The sequence below is a fragment of the Notolepis coatsorum genome, assembly GCF_963971535.1.
Source record: "Notolepis coatsorum genome assembly, chromosome: 2".
NCBI classification, from domain to species: domain Eukaryota; kingdom Metazoa; phylum Chordata; class Actinopteri; order Aulopiformes; family Paralepididae; genus Notolepis; species Notolepis coatsorum.
In genome coordinates this window covers 99,528,561-99,551,575 of record NC_140166.1, presented here as the reverse complement: position 1 = coordinate 99,551,575, position 23,015 = coordinate 99,528,561, and the positions used below count along the sequence as shown (strand labels likewise).

Here is a 23,015-nt window from a genome sequence, read left to right as displayed (position 1 = left end):
CATCTGATGTTGACCGGATGGCAGAGGGGGCGTTTATAATTCCGTGGGCAGCGTTATACCATTCATCTAATGTGGGTCAAATGTTCATCATAGCAGTTAGTATCGTACACATTGAAAAATAACACTGAATCTTACCGTATCTTCCTCGCGCCGTTGGGCGATGAGCGTGGAACAGACATTTTCCTATTATGGGATGTAGAAATATCCGGTCCATTTCCAGGTTGTATAATAATATATATGTCCAAATCATGTTGTTTTTTCGAGTTATTTGCAGCGATCGATGTTCACTGTGTGAAGACTGAGTCTCTCTAACATTAGCGAGTGCCCGGACCACATATGGAGTGAGTCCTGCCGGGTTAAAGGTAACATCCGTTTTTTCGATCTGCCGATCGGCCACCAGATGGCGGTCTTGAACCGCTAGAGGATTGAGAGGAGATCACACTTGTGTCTCAGGGCCCCCGGAAAGGAAATATGATTCCGATCACAGATTTTTGAAATATTGATATCAAAGACGAGTTACGGCGTCTTCGGCAACTTGAGCATGGCGGGGAAGGACGCCTAAACTCGTCCTTTGGCAACTAAAGTGTTAATTCTACATAACATGTTATGCTTTAAACCAATGTGTCTGTATTACAAAACAACATAACAAAACAAACTAGGCCGAAGGCCTAAACTAAATGTTTGGCCGCATGACCACATGTGGGAACAGGTCAAACCACTTAAGGCCCATGTGCATCCCTACTTATAGGGCATGGGATAGCCCCATAACAGTAACCTTTTATTATTATTATTTTTGTAAGTGAAGATTGGTGAAAGTTAGGTTTGCACTTCAAACCCAATAGGGAAATTCATCTTGGTTTGATAATTTTTTTTGTGTCAAATAAAAACAAAGGTTATTTCAAGAGAAAAAAATTGATTAAAATCGGATTAAAAAAAATATATAATCAGAGATTTTATTTTTAGGCCATATCGCCCAGCCCTAGTCTCAAATCGCTTCCACGCTACCTGTTGAATATGGTGGTCAGAACAACCGAGGTGCAATGCTTAGCCTCTCCCTTCCGGTATAAGGAGCTGTTGAATCTGTTTGCACACAGTCCTTTGTGCCTTATAAGTAGCTGGCAGGGCTATCTGTATGCAAATTCAGGTGAATACTTCATTTCATTTCATTTCAAACCTTTATTTATACTCGTGAAAGCACTGAGGTTTCCCTCATTTACAGTGATGACGAGTTAACAAAGGACACAAATATCATAACAGTTAATAATTACAATGAATTACAATTACTACAATGATGGATTAAAAACAATTACATGATTCAGTACATAGGTCAAGTGCAATGCCTTTAAACTCCATGAATGGCGGGAATGTTCCGAGCTTTAGAGTCTTTTGCAGGGTATTCCATGTGTATGGAGCATCGTAGGAGAAGGCAGATTTTCCAAGCTCAGACCGAACTCGAGGCACCCTGAGCACAAGCCGATCATTCGAACGAGTTTGGTAGGTGACAGCACTACCAAGACAAAGATGTAATATAAGGTGGAAGTTTGCCAATAATTGCTTTGTAGATAAAAAGATACCCATGATAACTACGTCGCAACGAGAGAGATGGCCAGCCTACCCTCTCATACAAAAGACAATGGTGAGTATCATATTTGTCACCCGTAATAAATCTTAGGGCGGAGTGGTAGGCAGAATCCAAAGGCCTTAATGTAGACGCAGACGCATGCCTGTAAATGACATCACCATAGTCCAATATTGACAAAAAAACAGCCTGTATAATTCTTTTCCTACAGAACATAGGAAAACTAGCGCGGTTACGGTACAAGAAACCAATCTTTTGCCGTAATTTTGTAGCTAGGTTATCTATATGGAATTTAAAAGAGTTTATCATCCAGCCATATACCAAGATATTTATACTCACTAACTCTTTCAATATACAAACCATTTGCTGTTGTTAGGTGTAGCATGTCATAATCTATAACCCTGGCTCTAGAAAACATCATAGACTTGGTTTTACTAGCATTAAGCACTAACTTGAGCTTAGCTAGAGCATTTTGGAGAGTGTCAAACGCAAGCTGCAGGTTCACAATAGCTTCCTGAACAGTATCCGCAATGCAGTAGACAACTGTATCATCCGCATAAAGATGAGCCTGACAACCTGCTAGTGCTGAAAGACTAGAAACAATATCATTAATATAGATTGTAAAGAGGACCGGCCCCAATACCGAACCCTGTGGTACACCCTTAGACAATGGCAGGAAATCAGATTGAAAGTTACCTGAATTCACAGATTGACACCTTGAAGATAAATAGTCCTGAAACCAAGCACAAGCGGCTTTATCCAGGCCAATGCTAGCTAGACTATTCAAAAGCAAGTGATGGTCTACTGTATCAAACGCCTTTGAGAGGTCTACAAAGAGAACTGCACAATGCTTCCCATTGTCCAGGGCTGAAATAATGTCATTAGTGACCAAAGTAACAGCTGTAATAGTACTATGATTTGCTCTGAAACCTGATTGGTGAGTACTTAGCACTGAGCAACTTGAGAAAAAGGTTTTTAATTGGTTGTTTACCAAGGTCTCCAGTGCTTTGGCTAGGCATGATAGTTTGGAGATAGGACGATAGTTATCCATCTTATCCCTATCCCCCCCTTTATGCAAGGGGAGCACCTTGGCAGATTTCCACACTTGCGGGACTATGCCAGATGCAATAGAAAGATTAAAGATGTGTGACAATGGCTCACAAATGACAGGGGCTGCCAGTTTTATAAAAAAAATAGTCTAAATTGTCCACAATTGTCCACAATACGAGAACGTGCTTTCAGTTTAAGAATGAATGATGTTCTTCATTCATTTGCGATCATTTTGGCCAGTTACGAGCACCTCTCCACGTGTTCAGGTATCCGGAGGAGGACTATCGTAGGTTTCCTCTTACAATTTTCTTACAGGGTTATTTATGAGGAAACTTACGAGAATGTTAGTGAATGAGGTCCATTGTTTATAAATGTGAACGTAGCCTCCATTTCCAGAATGTGTGCATGGTGTTTACATATGTACTTTACGTACATATGCGGTTATAATCATAACGAAAGTCATATCTTTCAAGATGTATACTTTGTGTCATCATTGTTTATAAACTGTTAAAGGGTGTATTATTTTGGAACAGAGGTCCCTCCTCAACGCGTGTTCATTTTCTTTAATTGGTGTTATTTCTGTACTGGTGTTTTTACAGGACATATCAATGAAAGCGAGTACAACGAGAGCCAGTCTGGGAAGAAACGTCTGAGGAAGACCAGGGGAGAGCTGCTGCTCAGGGAGTACGAGGTATTGATCCATCGTGTCTCCTTAACGCTAGAGTCAAGGATTCAAAACTAGCTGAAAATAATGTTTTTTTTGTTGTTTCAACTTTCAAAACGTTATGCTGTTGAAACACATACTAAGAACAGCGTCTTAACACATTCGGGGCCATTGGGATCCGTCTAATCCCACTCTATACGGCCAGCATTTCAAAACAAACTTTCATTGTGCGTGAGGCTGTTTGTAGAGCTAAATCTATACTTTATATGATTGCTATCTGTCCATTCTCATTGTCAATTGACATTATAAACCGTCCCTTCAATATGCCTTAAACAAATAATTTTTTCATCAATACGTTCCCATTTTATAGCGCCGTGAATATGAACGTTATAGCAGAATGTTCTGGGGTATTTCCTGGAACGCGAGTTATAGGGCGCTAAGCTAATAAAGTTAAATCGAATGGCGTTTCGGCTATAGACAAGCTAGAGCTAAAACTCAAAATGCATATTGTCGGTATCATGGTCCACCATGAATGCATGAAAGGGGGGGGGGAGGCGGGGGACCTCATTTCTGATTATTGATTACCAATAATGGCATTAGCCTCAGTAGCCTTATTCGCTGACCGGGTGGATGGCTATGAGAGCAAGGCCCGATCGGGCTGTAATTGACGTCAAATCCCTCTTACCTGTGGCCGGTTGGATCCCAAAAAGGATTTCCCAGTTATCGATCGCCATCTGGTAGATCCATATGTCCATTGGCTGATGATATATTCCTTTACTGCAGGGGTCTCAAACTCAATTTACCTGGGGGCCGCTGGAGGTAGAGTCTGGGTGAGGCTGGGCCGCGTGAATATTAAAGGCAACCAACTTGTGTTCAGCTTTTCGTTCAGCGTTTCTCTGATTGGCCACACGGCCACGTGACCGCCCTAGCACACGCCCTTATCCGCGCTGTGTGTTGTCAGTAACAGAGAGAGACGCGGCAGACGCGGCAGAGAGTGACCGCGGTATCATGCTTTTCTGCTGCCAGTAAGAAGACCATTGTACAATAATCCACAATTATGTCTGTATTTGATTATGGTGAAATTATGTACATGCATGCCTCTCCCTCTGAAAGCCCATCCACACTGTGTATCATAGAGCACTGGGTTTTATCACTGGAGATACATTTCTCACTCACCATTGTATTTTATATGAAAATAATTGTAAGTAGGTGAATTCTACACATCTGACAACGCCATCTGACAATATCATAATGATGTGTTTTCTATATTATATCCACAATCATTCATCTAAAAAATTGTATGGGCGTAAATACATGTTAAGATATTCAAAATCGTCACAGCAGTATAGTTTGTTTATACTTCAGAAGTGATGTACAGTCAGGGCCGCATGGGAGAAATGCGAGGCCCTGTGCGAGATTTAAACGCGAGCCCCCCCCCCCCCCCCCCCCCCCCCAAAGGTTAAAAAAAAAAAAAAAAATCTTTTTTCATACAGTCAACATATTCTTAAATAATAGCACTGCCCGAGGCGGGGCATGATACAGTCAACATATAGCAAGAGAGAGAGCGAGAGAGAGCTCCCGTTCTACAGTCAATATACAGTGTACAGAGAGAGAGAGACACACATTGGAAAGAAATTGAAATGCTATTTGGCCCTAAACAGAGAGTACACAGTGGCAGAATACCTGAGCACTGTGACTGAAGATCCTTGACTAGGTACAGACTCGGCGAGCACAGCCTAGCCATCGAGAAAGGCCGCCATAGGCAGACTGTGTGTGTTAGAAAGAGAGAGAGCGAGAGCATGTGTGTTTGTCGTGTGTGTGTGTGTTAGAGAGAGAGCATGTATGAGAGATCCAAAAGGACAAAGATCAACACTTAAATCCAAAGAGAGAGAGAGAGAGAGACGCATTGGCAGAATACCTGAGCACTGTGACTGAAGATCCTTGACTATGTACACTGCTGACACCAGGCCACACACCGTTAGCTACTAACTCCATACTACAACAGGCTACAGCTAGTCGACCAGTATCAATGGTAAAGTTGGAAGGAGACTTTCTTGGCCCACAGTGTAATTTCTTCTGATCCATGCTGCTTTTGAAAAGACATCCACTCGCTCCTCTGAATAGCGTTGAATTAGATCATCCCTGTACCTGGTGTGTCCGAGAAGAGCCCGGAAACACTATCCTAAAATCTGTAGAGCAGCAAAGCCGCAGAAACCGGAACACTGCAGTCTGCAGAGCCGCAGAGGCAGGAACAAGTCAGACACATTCTACAAACATGTCTAATGTGAAATATATAAGCAAAACTAGATTTTAGGTCTGTGATGAAAAAGGGCCTCGCGGGAAGGGGGGCCTCGCAAAAAAAAAAAAAAAAAAAAAAAATTTTGCGAGGCCCCCCTTCCCGCGAGGCCCTGTGCGACCGCACTGCTCGCACACCCCCTGAGGCGGCCCTGTGTACAGTGACGAGTGAATCTGGTAGTTGGTTGTTAAAAACGCGAAATAACATAACGTTACAGCGTACAGTTTCTAGTTCAGTCAGCAGCCTCCACTGATGTTATGACGTTACGAAATAACATTATACATTATGCTCCGCGCTTCAATTATACATTATGCTCCGCGCTTCATTCATTAATTTCATAATCAGTCAACAGCCTGCGTCCTCCACTGATGTTATGACGTTACAAACGCTGCGAAATAACATTATACATTATGCTCCGTGCTTCATTCATTCATTTCATAATCAGTCAGCAGCCTGCGTCCTCCACTGATGCAGCCTCCACTGATGGATTTCATTTGGGACCGCTGCCGCTTGCCTGCCGCGTTCGCGGCAAACGGGGGCGGGGGGTCGTGGCCAATCAGAGAAAAACTGAACACAAGTTGGTTGCCTTTAATCACGCGGCTGGGCTGCATCAAATATTCCACACAAAAAGGGTTTCAAGTATTTTTATTTTTATGGAAATGTATGGTTGAAACATGCAAACGTACACACACTAATAAGCATTGGAGGCTTTTAACCAGGGCCAGACTGGGGAAATCATTCAGGCCAGGAAATGTAGTGCGAAATATAGCCCCAGTCAGGGCACTTTTTAAGCGGGGGGTCCCCCACCAGGAGATTTTGTGTTACAAAGACTTCATTTCCTGCATTCTGGTGCAGGAATTGTTTTATTTGTACACTTTAAATGCCAGTGTTTGTGATGACATGACTGAATTATTTTTTTTGGAAATCATCTGGGGGGCCGCAAAATATCATCCAGCGGGCCGCAATTGGGCCGCGAGTTTGAGACCCCTGCTTTACTGCATACTGAATTCAGCGTCCCAAAAACTATTCCAGGCCATCGGCTACACGCATAGCTTTAGGCTAACAGAAAAGCCCATTCATAAAATAAAAAACCACCGGTCTGTAACGGGTAACACTGCATTATCGAGACAGCGCCCCTATGAGGATCTGGCCGTTAATGCACTTTTCCGAATTCCAAGAGTAGGGTAAATCTGCAGTGCTGCAGGGTGACATTGAGTAGGATATTACAATGGAATAAAAGCTAAAACAACCTTGCCACGTATATATACGTGGTTGGCCGTCAAGCGTTGGATCCGAAACACGTATATATACGTGGTTGGCCCCGAATGTGTTAAGGGCATGTTGTGCAGTTTACCGTGAAGATATAAGGCAGAGGCTATCGCTGACTTTTAGTGACTTACCTTAAATAATTATAATAATAAACTATATTTCTATAGCACATGCATGAATTGTAGCCCAAAGTGCTTCACAGCATTACAATAGACGCATACAATGAGCATAAAATAGACAAAATAAAGCAGAGCAGAGAATAAGCAAAAGGGTAAAAGCATTGCAGACAATGACAATACTGTGGTGACCTATATTAAGAGACATTCACCAAGGTGGGCTTGTGCCTTTAAGAGTGTGGGTTTTACTGTTTAGGGGACAGGTTAAATACCACTTCCGGTTCCGGGTTAACTTTGTTGTTATTTGTAAATGCTATGTGAGTGAGAAGTAAAGTACCTCAACTCGAACCACGTCTCTGGCTCACTACTTTCTTATCGCCACATTGGTGACCCTGTGAAGAACATTTGTAACGTTAACAGCATTTAGCGTTATGTCTCAAGACAACGGCGTCGCGCAACCGCAAGCACCCGCACCGAATGCTAACGACGCTAACATGCTACAAGCGAACATTTACGCTGCGACCGTCAAGTTGCCCGCCTTTTGGCAGCATAATCCCCGGCCGTGGTTTCAACACGTCGAAGCCCAATTCCAGCTGAGAGGAATAACACAAGATCTAACTAAGTAATTCAATGTTGTGGCGGCGTTGGATGCTTCAACGACGGCACAGGCGATGATGCTGTTGGAGGATCCGCCGGCAGCTGACAAGTACAATGCGCTAAAGACATTCCTTCTGAAGCTGTATGAACTGTCAGAACTGGAGAAAGCGGACCGCCTGCTGTCCCTCAACGGCCTCGGAGATGGCAAACCGTCGGAGTTGATGGAAAAAATGCTGGCTGTACTGGGATCAGCTGATCCCTCTTTTCTATTTACTCACATTTTCTTGCGACAGCTTCCAGTGCCTGTGCGCACAGCACTGGCGAGTTCCCTCCTCTCCTCCACCAAGGACTATCGCGGCCTGGCTGCAGAAGCAGACAGGGTTTTCCTGGCCAACAGGCAGCAGCAGTTTGTCCATGCGCTGCTGCCCCACCAGGGCACCTCTGCCCCACCACTGGAGGCCTATACAGACACCGCGGCTGCGGTGACAGCCCGACGCCAACCCGACGATGGGCTCTGCTATTACCATGCCAGGTTTGGGGACAGGGCCAAGCAGTGTCGCAAGCCATGCAGTTTCAAGGGGCAGGGAAACGCCAGGGCCGGTGCTCATTAGTGGCTGTGGGTGCCGGCCATGACTGCAAGCTATTGTTTATCACCGACTCCTTGTCTGGCCGGCGGCTGCTGGTGGACTCTGGCGCGCAACGCAGCATCCTGCCGGCACAGGGCGTGGACACCATGGACGGCAGACACGGGCCCCAGACGCAGCGAACGGTACGCCCATACGTACCTACGGCACCAGGTATGTGGAGGTGTGTTTTGGGGGGCGCCGTTTCGGCTGGGGTTTTGTGATGGCTGCGGTGTCCACGCCGCTCCTGGGAGCAGACTTCCTCTGTGCTTTCAGCTTGCTGGTAGATGTTAAAAACTGTCGCTTGATCGATGCCCTCTCTTTTTCCTCTTACCCCTGCACACTTGGGGCGGTTGGGGGGGGCGGAGCTCTCTGCCTGTTGAACACACTTGCCACCGGGGACCCGTATGAACGCCTGCTCGCCGGGTTCCCTGACTTCACCACACCCACGTTCTCATCTGCAGTGGCCAAACACGGTGTGGAACACCATATTACCACAGAGGGCACCCCCAGTCTATGCCCGGGCCCGGTGCCTCGACTCAGCCAAGCTGGCAATCGCCAGGGGGGAGTTTTCCACCATGGAGCGACTTGGCATTGTGCGCCGCTCGAACAGCCCGTGGGCTTCTCCATTACACATGGTTACAAAGGCTGGCGTAGGTTGGCGCCCCTGCGGCGATTTCCGTCGCCTTAATAACGCCACAACCCCCGACCGGTACCCTGTTCCGCACATACAGGACTTCTCTACCCACCTGGCAGGGGCTGTCATCTTCTCCAAGGTGGACCTGGTGCGCGTATACCACCAGGTGCCGGTCCATCCACAGGATGTGCCAAAGACGGCTGTCATTACACCCTTTGGGCTTTTCGAATTCCTAAGAATGCCTTTCGGGCTCATGGGGGCGGCGCAGACGTTTCAGCGCCTGATGGACTCTGTGCTCCAGGACATGCCGTTTTTGTTTGTATACTTGGATGACATTCTTATAGCCAGTATGTCCATAGAGGAGCACATGACACACCTCCAGCAGCTGTTTGAGCGGCTCAGTAAACACGGCCTCATCGTAAACCCAACCAAGTGCCAGTTCGGGCAGTCCATCACTTTCCTCGGACACCATGTCGCTCCACAGGGAGCCACCCCACTCCCCGCCAGGGTGGAGGCCATTGCCAGTTTTCCTCGTCCCCGCACCGTACGGGCTCTACAGGAGTTCCTGGGCATGGTGAACTTTTACAACCGGTTCCTTCCCCATGCTGCCCACCTCATGCGGCCCTTGTATGAGGCCCTGCGGGGCAAAGTGCCCAAGGACGAGTTAGATTGGTCCTCGGGGATGGACAGCGCTTTTGGGGCTGCCAAGACCGCGCTAGCCAACGCTGCTCTGCTGGCGCACCCCTCTCCCACTGCCCCGGTCGCCCTCACGACAGACGCCTCTGATTATGCAGTGGGGGCGGTGTGCGAGCAGTGGGTGGGCGGTGCCTGGCAGCCACTGGCCTTTTTTAGCAAACAGCTCCGCGACAACGAGCGTAAGTACAGTACTTTCGACAGGGAACTGCTGGGTCTGTTCCTCGCCACCAGGTACTTTAGATTCCTGTTGGAAGGCCGCCAGTTCACTGCCTTTGTGGACCACAAGCCGCTAACGTTCTCCATGGCCAAGACCTCGGAGCCGTGGTCAGGACGTCAGCAGCGGCAGCTATCGGCGATCTCCGAGTTAACCACGGACATTCAGCACGTGGCGGGCAAGGACAACTTTGTCGCCGACTGCCTCTCTCGGGCGGTCATCGGGTCCGTCCACTTGGGACTCGATTATGCCGCCATGGCAGACCAAGCCACGGACTCAGACATTCAGGCCTATCGGACGGGTCCTACCGCACTGCAGCTGGAGGATGTGGTGTTCGAAACAGCTAACGGCACTCTCCTCTGCGACATCTCCACTGGCCAACCGCGCCCTATGGTGCCTACGGCCTGGCGGCGCCGGGTTTTTAACATGATCCACAGCCTTTCCCACCCAGGTGTGAAGGCCTCGACTAAGCTGGTGGGGGTCAAGTTTGTGTGGCCTGGCCTCCGGAAGGATGTTAGGACCTGGGCTAGCTCATGTGTGGCGTGCCAAGGTGCACCGCCATACCAAAGCCCCTTTGGCACCGTTTATAGTGCCGGAGAGGCGGTTCGACCATGTGAATGTGGACCTGGTGGGCCCCCTGCCCCCCTCCCATGGATATACTCACCTCCTCACCATGGTGGACAGGACCACCAGGTGGCCGGAGGCTGTTCCACTGTCCTCCACTACGGCAGCGGAGGTGGCCCGGGCGTTCATCGGCTGCTGGGTGGCCCGTTTTGGCACACCGGGGGACAGCACAAGCGACAGGGGCCCCCAGTTCACTTCGGAGCTCTGGACTCCGGTTGCGGAGCACCTGGGGGTGAAAATCCACCGCACTACGGCGTACAACCCGCAGGGCAACGGACTTTGCGAGCGGTTCCATAGGGACATGAAGGCCGCTCTTCGGGCTGCCCTTACGGATGGCGACTGGGTTGACCGCCTCCCGTGGGTCTTGCTTGGTCTTCGTTCTGCCCCCAAGGAGGACCTCCAGGCCTCGTCCGCCGAGCTGGTGTACGGCCAGCCGCTGCGGGTCCCTGGGGAGTTTCTTCCGGAGGCCACAGCGTCCTGGTCCGTCGCCTCCCATCGAACAGTGTCCCGGGGTGTTGCCGATGCCCTTATTCCCATTCCAACATCCCGCCACTGCCTTCCCCAGTCCTACGTCCCCAGGGACCTGCCATTGGCCAAATATGTTTTCATCCGGCACGACAGCCATCGGACCCCGCTGCAGCCCCCTTATGACGGGCCTTTCCGTGTCCTGGAGGCAGGCACTAAACTTTGTTGTGGACATGGGAGGCAGGCCAGAGCGGGTCACTATAGACCGTCTTAAGCCTGCTCACTTGGACAAGGACGAACCAGTTATGTTGGCCCTGCTCCCGCGGCGGGGGCGCCCCCCGGTTTCGGCTCAGACCCCTGCCCTATCCTTTGTTCCGGCCTTGGCCCCTTCCGGGGCCCGGCCGCTGGTCCCACTTATCTCCCTTAATCCCCCTCTGGTTAAGCACAGTCTGTTCGGCCGCTTGATCCGTCCCCCTCCACGTTGACTATTTCGTGCTGTGATCTGTTCACTGATGGACTGTTCACTGGCTATTAATTAGTTGCAGTTTTTGTATTGGTGAATTCTGGGGGGGCCTGTGTGGTGACCTATATTAAGAGACATTCACCAAGGTGGGCTTGTGCCTTTTAAGAGTGTGGGTTTTACTGTTTAGGGGACAGGTTAAATACCACTTCCGGTTCCGGGTTAACTTTGTTGTTATTTGTAAATGCTATGTGAGTGAGAAGTAAAGTACCTCAACTCGAACCACGTCTCTGGCTCGCTACTTTCTTATCGCCACAATACAACTAAATCATCAGTAATAGCATATGCTGGGTGGCGCAGCGGACATTGCGCTCGTCACCAACGCAAGAGACACCGGGTTCAAATCCGGCTGTCGGCGTTAGGGATGGGTACCGAATTTGGTACTTTTAAAGGTACTTACCGAAACACGTCGGTACTACAGAGTATCGATTCATGTGAGATACCGTAAAAAAAAAATTGTTTGCACTTAATTATTCTTTTTTTTAACTTTTTTTTCTTTTCATGTCAACGTTCACACGCACAATATACGTATCAGGGCCGACGTTCCACTCTACTGGTTAAAGTTGCTTACTCGTGAGTAGTACGTTCGTTGATAAAGAAAAATAAGGTCCACAGCCGCTCCGGTGTAAAACAAAGATATCCAAATGGTTTATTTCTCTTCCACAGCGAAGTCTTTCTTTACAGAAGTGATCCTAAAGCTATTTTCCTAAATATTCACGTCACTAGTCACTACTACAACAGGGCTGTATGCTAAGCTTTTTCACTAGGGGCACACTTGCCCCTAAATGAGAAATTTAGGGGCAAAGAATATTTTTTAGGGGCACATTTTTAAATAACTATTTTACCATTATAGTAGGGCTGGGCGATATGGCCTCTAAATGATATCGTGATATTTTTTGGCCATATCACGATACACGCTATATATCGCGATATTTTGACATTTCCTCTAAAGCACTTAAAAATGCTTGATTTAACCCTTTGATGCATACAGTCACGCCAATATGATGATTAGAATAAGTCCCTGCAACGTATGTTTGCATTATTAAACCATGAAGATGCTTTAAAAAATAATTTAATGAAAATGTACTAACGCACAAATATTTTTTTTATTTACATCTAAGACCATTTATATAAAAACTCTTGGGTGCCTTTTTTTTGCACAGTACTGTTTTCTATCCACTTTAGCCAAACACACACACACATATATATACACACACACACACACTACTGTGAGAAAATAATAATCACACACAAAGGGATAATGGCTTATAGCAGACTTAATGATTTTAGAATATTTCAGATAATGAAATTAAATGTTTATATCATCAACTATCCAGTTAGTATTTATACTGTCTGTAACGTTTGGCTACTTTAAATCATTGAATGTAGAGAGAGAGAGAGAGAGAGAGAGAGAGAGAGAGAGAGGGGGCGAGAACGAACGAGAGAGCCAGCCCCCCCCCCCCCCCCCCCCTCGGCTTTTGTTCTAGGTTTGCATTTTGATCGTCTAAGCTGCCGTAGGTGATGATGTCACACTCTAATGTAAACAGGAAGAGTTTAACACACGGAGATGGAAACTGGATGATATACAGAAACGAATAACTAATAAATATGAAGTTATGTTTAAATTTCTGTTGTCAATATAACCCATCCCCTTTCCTCACGAATGGAACTAGTGTTGTGGAGTCCGCTTTGACCGTTTTCCAGGGTTAGCAGCTAACGCTAGTTAGCTTAGCATAGTCCTAATGGATACCTTGGTTATCAGCTAACGTTAGCCCATTGCTCGTGTCAATTAAATTGCATGTTATTAAAGGTCCGCGCTGGTCTGTCTAATGAAATTACAACCGCAACATTATGTCGCACTGTACAGCCCTGGTTGTAGGCTAATGTTTTACTATTTTTTTTATCCAATTTGTATGGATTAATTTAGGAGTGAAATGCAAATGAAGGGTTGAAATCACTACTCGCAAGCTTGCCCCCAAATATTATTTTCCACTCGCACGGGCCAAATTAAGGGGCAATTTGCGATCATCTCGTCGCAGTGTACAGCCCTGCTACAAGGTAAGAAAACTGTATTTTCCCAGTCTCCAAAATCACAGCCGATTCGACACATGAAAATTCCTCCTCACCTGAAAGCCGTAAATCAACTTGCCGGCTATTTCCACAGCAAACCGGTAGGCACGGCACCTTGGTTGAGAGATCTGTTCAGTACTGCTCAGCACTGTTTCAAGATGCATAATGAGCTCTTCTTCTTCTTTTCTTCTTTTGAATTTCCGGCAGAGTAGACTCATCGTGGCGTATTACTGCCCTCCGCACTTCTTTTGATGATCTCTTCTTCTTCTTCTTCTTTCTTGGCGTATTTCTTCCCTCCTCAGTTCTTATACTACACTAGTGGTGTGCCATCTTTAGGCCTCTTCAACTCACACTTTCTCCTTCTTCTCTGCTCCTCTTGCCTGTCCAATACTAATACATACACTAACGCTATATCCTCTGGTACAACTCTGAAGCATGCAGAAATGTCAGCACTGCCTCTGTGATCAAATTGTTGAATATATATAGATACACAAATGTTCTAGAATGTTTGATTATAACATCATACTGTGACATCACGAATGCTCTTGAATGATCCATTATGACATACTGTGACATCACAAATGTTCTAGAATGTTTGACTATGACATCATACTGTGACATCACGAATGTTCTAGAATGTTCTATTATGACAAATAATACGGTTCAATGACTATCTAAATCCAATCAATATTCCTAATGCCGTTTCAATGTAAGGTTATAAAAATAAACATATAAACATTCATATAATACAATAACCTAAATATATAGCTTTGGCTCCTCTACAATATGCTTACCTAGGATTTGACTTGATGATTCAACAACAAAGCAGTCGGGCAATGGCAAGCCGAAAACGGTTGAAAGTGTAGTTATTTGAAGTTTGGATTTTTTTTTCACGACTGAGATTACATTTTTTAGAGACTAAAGTACCGAAAAAGGGTACCGTTATCGATTCACAGGTACTGGTACCGTATCGGTTCAAATGTGAACGGTACCCATCCCTAGTCGGCATTGCCTCTGACTTGGGCCAGCCGTCATACTGTCTCAATTGGCAGAGTCAGCGGGTGAAAGTCGATGGGTGGTAATCTGGGCGTTGTGGACAGCGACTCCTACAGGTCGGTTGGGGGACGCCTGCACAGCAGAGACAGGAAATAGCGGGGGTAGTGTGAGCCTCCCACACATTACACCTCGCCAATGAGAGTCCGCGCTGGCAGGTGAAAAGATGTGACAGGCTGCCTCCTTGTTTACCGGAGGGGACACGTGATGCAAGGCTTCTATCCTCCCTACGACCAACCTGTGGGGGGCATATGCGAGCAACGTTCAAGACAGGGGAGGGGAGAATTGGAAACAGCGAAATTGGGATGGGAGAAAAATAGAAAATAAGGAGAAAAAAGTGGAGAAAAAAAAGCAATAGCATATAAATAGCATAAACAAGTTACATTTACAATACAATAAGTCCATAGTGTGGATGCAGTGAGTGCAAAGTGGCAGAATGCATTAAAAGGCTAAGGTGAAGACATTTTAGCTTACTTTTGAAAATATTTAGTGAGCTAGCCTCCCTAATGTCCATAGTTCCATAGCTTTGGTGCTTAATTGGCAAAGGTTGCATCCCCAATTTTATTTTGGCTGTTACTGGGAACTTTCAATAAACCAGTAGTAGATGATTGTAATGTTCTTGGGGGCACATCGTTGACAAGACAATTGGCAATGTAGCTTGGTCCTGTTCCATTTAGTGCTTTGTATATTAGGAGGAGGACCGTAACCTCTTAACAGGCACCCAGAAAAGCGTTGGGGTTAGCTGGCCATTTTTAACCTGAACTTGAGGACTGCATACTTTTTTTTGCAAAGCTTAGCTTTATACTTTATACTTATTATAGCCTGGTCTCTTTTGAAAGATAACATTCTGAAGTTACTAATGCTAAAAAGGAAAATCACTTTTAGTGCTAATGAAACAGGTTTGAACTTGTGTACTCAAATTTTTCTGCATATTCCAATATTCCAGCATAGAGGTATAACGTGGAAACCACTGCGGTTCGGGGTTCGTACGGGTGCTGGAAATCCTTGAAAATGCTTGTATTTCAATGTGGTGTTTGAAATGTGCTTGAATTGTGTATATGTGTAAGTGCTGGAAAGTTATTGAAATTGTAATTGCACTGTATACTTTCATAATAAATCGCTATCTGACTTAACACTTTGTCCGCCAACAACGTTGTAAATCGTTATTGCCCGCCATGCGTTGAATGCCAACAACGTTGTACGCCATTTTTCGGATCAATATTAAATTTTTTAGCCATGGCATTCATAATTCATCCAGCCAACCTCGACTCCAGCGGGACCCTGTATGAGATTGCAATGCCTCAATACCGCCGCCTGGTGGATGGTCGGGCGAGTTACACTCTCGCAAAAACCGGAAGTGCCGATCGGTGCGTCGAGGAAATCCCTCCGGCAGTCGCATCTTGTTACGGGACTACAGACAAACACTGGCGTGCATTTGGATCGCTTCCATAACGCAATAATCGCTATGATTTAGGCGTTTATTGCGCCATACAAACCGGAAATTGATCTAGGCGATCGGCGTCAAATAATTGGGATCCTTTTCTTCCAGTCTCATCGGCGAACGGTAAGAGGACAGTAACGTTATTTTCAGCCCGATTGTGCGTTTCTTTGTTTGCAAACGAGTCTGATCAATATATCAACCCATACTACATAAAGCCGTTACTGACGATAAAGGAATTATAGACGACCCCCGCCCCCCCTTCCCTCCACGCATGATGAAGCATAATGTATACCGATCATATACATTTGAATCTTTTAATATAGCGTGTATAGGAAAGAAACGGCAATCGATAATCTATCATATGCGTTTGGGCCTATAACTAGCGTTTTTGGAATTACAGCAGAAAAGCTTATAAACATACTTATATTCAAGACGGTATTAACACAACAATGTATGAATGAAAAGATATAACGTTCCCCCATCCGGAACGATAGATAATCGATGTTGAATGGGCCATAGTAATGTCAATATAGCAATACAATTTAAAAAGTTATAGCCCTGCAAAGAAGGTAAACATCTCCATAGGCTTTCAACAGTGGCAGACTGGGTACTTTGATGGGTACAATGGCTGGCAGTCAATGTGTTAATAGTTAGGTTTTTAGATAAACAAATAAAATTCGGAAAGCGCCTAATTGCTTTCGCCTTTCACGCAAAATGAAGAGGAGTCCTCTCTCAAGCCTCGCCACGGCACCCCCCTCCTGAAAGCTTGCTTTAATCCCAGTAACGTTGGCAAGCTTTTTTTTTATTTTATTTTTTAATGTTAGCAAGCTAGTGAGCTAGCGTTGACACAGACGGCTATGTTTATTGTTCATGTTGACAACGACAAGTGCCACCGTAAGGTGAGTTAATAAATTCACTCTGAAAATCTGCTCCGCTCTGATGAACTGACTCTTCGGTCAGAGCGTCCAGTCTGCACAACTTGAATGCGCTCGCTCTGACACACTGAAAGCCAATTTACCTTAAAACAAGTTTCGTTTAGCTAACGCCATTATGCATCGGAGCTTTGGTTTCGCTGCCTGTGATCAACATGGCTAACAAGCAAATCAATTCTTTCTATTTTAAGGAATGTTCTGTAGGATATGTTGGCAACATAAGAAGCCAGCTACTAGGGGTAGCTGTTCGTGTGAAATAACAAGAGAGGAGACTAGAGCGTGTGTCAACTGTGCGTCTGTATTTCAACCAATAACATGGGCATCATATATCTTACATCCTGGTCGCTGCTGGGACGTACCAACTGAACACACCACTGTGGGGGGTTATATAAAGATTCTAGGTTGATTTGATTTTGTATACATTTTAAGGCTCAGTCAAGGAGCTGATAGACTGCCTACCTCAAAGCCTGTTCACTTATTTTGCACATTTTCAGTAAATATTTGATTGAAATTAAAGTTTTATCTGGTGATTATTTGAGTGATTGTTTCATATTGGCTCAGCCAGGTTATATAGGATGCCATGTCTACCTACATCATTTTGGTTGTTTATAGCACAATAACATCTGATTTAATGTGATGGAAGAAGTGAAATTATCATTTTGTGTAAATATTTAATTGACCACAGTAAGATGCTGGAAAAGCTTGAAAAGGCACCATGAAAAAGCTTAAAGTGCTTGAATTTTAGTATCTAGTACAGGTCCAAATTGTATAAAGATCTGTTCAGAAATGGGTCTTTTAGAGACGTCTTAGTAAAACCAACGCCAAAAAAAAGCTTTCCAAAATCCATTTCCTCATCCACCGCAGTGCGTTCTGAAGTCTGAGTCACTTCTGTTTTCGCTCATCAACTTTCACCTAGTTCTTATATTCGCACCCCACGTTCGCACCCCCCACGTGGGGTATCGTTGGAAGCGTACACTCAATGGCTACAACGCTGACCAATAATTTTCGCCATCAGCGGATGATTGGCAGTTCTGGACTGTCTGGAGTCTGGGGTAGTCATCTGACGTGTGGCGCGTAAAAAAGACGCTCGCCTTACATATCGTCATGTAACTCGAGAACCGAGGCATGGATTTGGTCGAGTGAGGTGGCGGTATATTATATGTTCTGCGAAAAATGCAGCCCTGAGCCGCTAGACGCTCGCAAAGTGCCGTGACGTGCGCGCAAGTGCTCGGGGAGACGTATATGTCCTGGTGCCCGCTATGAGGTTAAAATCTATTCTAAATTATTCACCGAAAAAGAAACATATTTCCCCCCCCTTACCTGGAGTGCTATCAATCCATCCAGATATCTGCCGTAGAGTTTTTCTAATATTTTTGTGGCAAACATTGGCAAACCTGGACCTAATAATAACTGGACTTTGGAGAAGTATTTATGTTATGGCATGCAGGCAGACGCATGCAATGGGCGGCACACACGCAGGAACACACACACATGCAGTTAGTTGGGTCGCCAATGCAATTGAGTCTCTGCACTTGACCCATCCCGTCATCCGGGGGAAACCCTTGCGAGCACGGGGAGAACATGCAAACTCCACACAGAAAGGCCTGGGAGATACCCCACCTGGGTACCTGGTGTTAGATTCTGATCAATCAGCCAGTATCACCTCATCATCTGTTTGGCTTGTGTTATCACCTCTCCATCCGCTGACTCTGCGTTGTGTTTATTTCTTTGACGTCTTCTCATACTGGCTGTATAATCTTTGTCAGTCCCCTTTAATGCAATCCGTAACCATAATAATTCACCGCCTTCGTAAGAATTCGACACTTGACAGCGTAATACCTTTCTTGGAAAAGCGTTGTTTATTCCATAAACAAGAGCCTCAGATCAGATGTTATCAGATTGTATTGTCTTTGAAAGGTCTTTGGAAGAAAACTAAATTCATTATTCCAATGATCTCTCTTGTCACCCCGCTCGGTGTCGGCGCGGCCTGCTGGTTATTCCAAAAGCCTTCTCTGTGGTCGTGCCACGTCAGTCGCAAGGAGGGGAGGGTGAATCGTTTCAAAGTCTCTGATCAAGCTTCTTCTCTTCTGTGTGGTTCGTGTCTCAGTCTGCCCTTACCCGGAAGAAAACTGCTTTTATATGATCTTCGTCATAGCAACGACAGGCCCGCCCCTCTTTCCTCGTTACTATGTGCCGCTGCCATGACAACTGCTTCTAAACATTTAACACACATTAAAACGTCTGTTTCATTCATGTCAAAACTCTCTCTGACCATTGTGCCTGCACTGTTCCCTGTCCTTATCAGTTGTTATGTTTAACAAGCTAAAGGACCTTGAAGCCCTGGGCTCTCTTAGTCTGCTGCTGCAACACCCTCTCTGACTGCCAGCCACTTTTAAACCGCCTCCACCACCATGCACATTTCGACCTCTCTGTCCTGGCCCCTTTAGATGCTGTCATCTCCCCCAATATACATTACATACATTGAAAAACACCGTTTTCCTTCACTGGCAACGCGGAAACCTGGTCCCCAAGCGGGAATCGAACCCTGGACCTTCTAGCTGTGAGGCGACAGTGTTAACCACTACACCACCGTGCCGCCATGTTCAGATGAGGGCCGGTGCTGCTTAGATTTAGACCATATAGTCATCAAAAAGGAAGGTATACTGGAGACGCATATTATCTTTAGAAACACAAAAAATTACTAACGTTTCAACACAACAGTGTCTTCTTCAGAGTTATTGAATGAATGAATAATATTAGATTAAAATTCACATTCAAATATCCAGCCCTACATTCAGCTCTGTGTTATTCTCCATCTCAACAGGATGAAATCGAGGGGCTCCTCCGAGAAAACGAAGAGCTGAAAACGAAAAACCAAACCCTGGAATCACAGCTGACGACGTCTCTGGATCCCTGCAGTATTAATGTAGTTCAGAGAGACGACAACAGCGTTGACCTCGGCGTCCTGGAAGAATGGAGCAACAAGCTGCGCGCCGCCACGGACCAGTACAGCAAAGTGAAGCAGGACATGGAGAAGCTCAAGGGGGTAGGCAGCCTGGCACGCAGAAAAGATCCTCTCCTGGTTTATATCTGAATTAATAAATCATTGCATTTATATAGTGCTTTTCTAGACACTGAAGGCGCTTATTTCAGCTCTTACTGCGTGGATAGATGAATACTAAATCATTTCATATTCACAGACAAGTTGAAGACGAGCGCCATTCCTATAGGAACACTCGGGTCGATCAGCCACCAATCGTTATCGGTCGATATTCATTCTAGATAGCTTGATTGGTGGTCTCTATAAAGGCTGGTTTCTCTACAGGCGGGCGTTCTGCATCTGGACCGACTGACTGCCTTCATATGGGGCGGATTGCCTCGTGTCCTTCCACTACGCCATCTTTCATTTTTACTTTTAATTTATTCGTTTATTTGTCAGGGACAATGCTAAAGAAAACATTGTTGCCGGTTACAATAACAAGATACAGATGCGTTACATGTAGGATTTCTAGCCAAGGCATTTGCAACCCCTGTCCCTGGTTAGACTGTTCTACTTAAAAGTGGTCATCACATATCATCATTACTAAAAGTAAACTAATTAAAATGAGCACATAATAAATAGTGACACTTAATAATTATAATAATGACATCACATTACAGTCATCTTACATGTATGTATGTATGTTTGCATGTGTGTGTGTTCCCTGATTCATGGCTATATATATATATAATGTTTATAGGTGTGTGTGTGTCCATGTGCATGCATGTACTGTAGTCTTATGTAGTTTAGTAGTTGTGTAGCGTGGACACTTACGTTAGCAACATGGCTTATTTACTTGAGAGGACGACATCACAGCCTGCCGTCACCTGTCACTCAAGTTTCACTCATGAATATTATGATCAGAGCATCCCTAGGTTGTCTCCTTATAGTTGATCTAATTTATTAATTGGTTGTTATGGTCTTAGTCCACCAAGACTTTGTTCGTCGATGAGACTAGATTAAATGTCTTTATTTATAAATGTTTTGTGCCGAATGAGCATCTCTGGTAAGCACTATATTTAAAATGATAAGCACTATATTTAAATGATTAGCACTATATTTAAATGATGAGCACATCTCTGGTAATAACTATTTAAATGATGAGCACATCTCTGGTAATAATTATTTAAATGATGAGCTCATCTCTGGTAATAACTATTTAAATGATGAGCACATCTCTGGTAATAGCTATTTAAATGATGAGCACATCTCTGGTAATAACTATTTAAATGATGAGCACATCTCTGGTAATAACTATTTAAATGATGAGCACATCTCTGGTAATAACTATTTAAATGATGAGCACATCTCTGGTAATAACTATTTAAATGATGAGCACATCTCTGGTAATAACTATTTAAATGATGAGCACATCTCTGGTGAGCACTAGAGGTCTTGCTCGAAAAAGAGATCTTTGATCTCAAGTGACAACCTGGTAAAATAAAGGTTAAATAAAGATGTGTTTCTGCGTTATGTGCATGAGAAAATCAAATTGTACAGATTTGTCAATGAAATCAATTTACAGATTAGTCGACAAAATCCAAGAATATTATTCTACTAAGAATTGGGTCTCGTTCTCCAACGGATTTAAGACAAAAAATGTGCTCTTAGGGCCATTTAAGATTTTGGGATTCCCCAACCGTCCCTAAGCTTGGATTCGGCTTTATTTGGGAGGAATCATAGTGATTCCTTCATGTCAACTCTACAGGCCTCATTGGAATTAATCATGATTTAAATAAATATGACAATATTTGTACGATACAAAATTACGTATTTGATGTCAGAAAAATAAATAAATCCAAGCTTAGGGACGGTTGGGGAATCCCAAAAGATGTCTTAAATGGCCCTAAGAGCAAATCTTTTGTCTTAAGTCCGTTGGAGAATGAGACCCATGACTTTAGTTGAGGACGGCCTACAGTGAAGACAAAGATTGAGTTATTTCTGCTGTTGACCAACTCTGGTTCAAGAAGATTGAGTTTGGTTATTCTTTTATTTTCTTTCAATAAAACTATATATATATATATACTGTACTGTGTATATATAGGTTATATATTAAAAGAAAGAATGCATCACAAGAATATTAAAGCCATGATAAAATATGTTTTCCCCCATATCACTTAGCCTATAATCTAACTATAGTCTTTTGACAATGTACATTATGTTTTGGACAGACATCGGGCTACCTTGACTAGGTTCCAACTAGGGCTGTTACGACATGACATTTTGGTAAGAGTGATTATCGTCTCTCAGATAATTGCGATTAACTATTTAATTGCCTCAAGTGGATGAAATCCAAAGTAATGCCCAAATGAATTAACTTGTACGTGGCTTTGCAATGAGAACTATGTTGCTCACTGTGTTTAAAAGTAATGACATTGTGGCAAAATATAAATGTGTTCCAATTTGCAAACATATTTGCTTTTATTTGAAAAACGAATATGAAGGAATGAAAAATGAAATGTGATTGCGGTCATACAGAAACATTTTTGGGTTGTCTCCTATAATCACTCAATTATTACAGCAGCCCTACTTCATAAGTCGAGGCCTCGGTCGATTGCGTTCTAATGATTTTAGAATGAGTTCTGTAATTGTCTTTTTCAGGCCAACAAGACACTGCGGTCTCAGAATGTGGACCTCGTACAGGAGAACATGCAGTTGAAAGCAGAAGTGACGAGCAGATCCCCTCAAAAGTATGAAACTCTCTCTGTTATGCAGAAATTACTCACCGTTGACTCCTGAGAGCAAAACACTGTCAGCTTTTGTTAAAGGAAGACACCGGCAAGTCTTGTCTCCTTAATGGAACTCAAACTGTCTTGTTTCCAAATCTATAAGTCTTTGAGTAGTGGCTGTGTATTATAGAGTTTAAAGGTGCTAGAGATAACATTCAGCCACTCGGTGGCGCACTAGAGCACCAGCATGTCATTTATCCAGTGGAATGCATGTGCATGCAATTTGTAAACAACATACATTTTGGACCTGCCAATTTTTTTTTAAATTATGATACATTTTTGGGGGGAAAGCAATACAAGCTATCCTAGCTTACCACAAATTAATGGAAGTGGATAGGAACCTCTATCCTAGCTTTAAACACTGGGAGAGATGTTTTTGACCAACAGTCCATTAGTTTGT

The 23,015-nt window shown here is 44.5% G+C and overlaps 1 protein-coding gene across 2 annotated transcripts in view; it reads left to right on the top strand.

The window, feature by feature from the left end:
- Window positions 1–23,015, top strand: part of obi1 (ORC ubiquitin ligase 1) — a 42,844-nt gene that overhangs the window by 12,400 nt on the left and 7,429 nt on the right. Inside the window, exons 3-5 of one of the 2 annotated variants that reach the window (XM_084307565.1) lie at window positions 3,229–3,320; window positions 19,671–19,892; window positions 22,488–22,576. In XM_084307565.1, the coding sequence (XP_084163691.1) occupies window positions 3,229–3,320; window positions 19,671–19,892; window positions 22,488–22,576 (403 nt within the window). The remainder of the gene's footprint in view (window positions 1–3,228; window positions 3,321–19,670; window positions 19,893–22,487; window positions 22,577–23,015) is intronic. The other variant, XM_084307566.1, reaches the window with a different exon arrangement.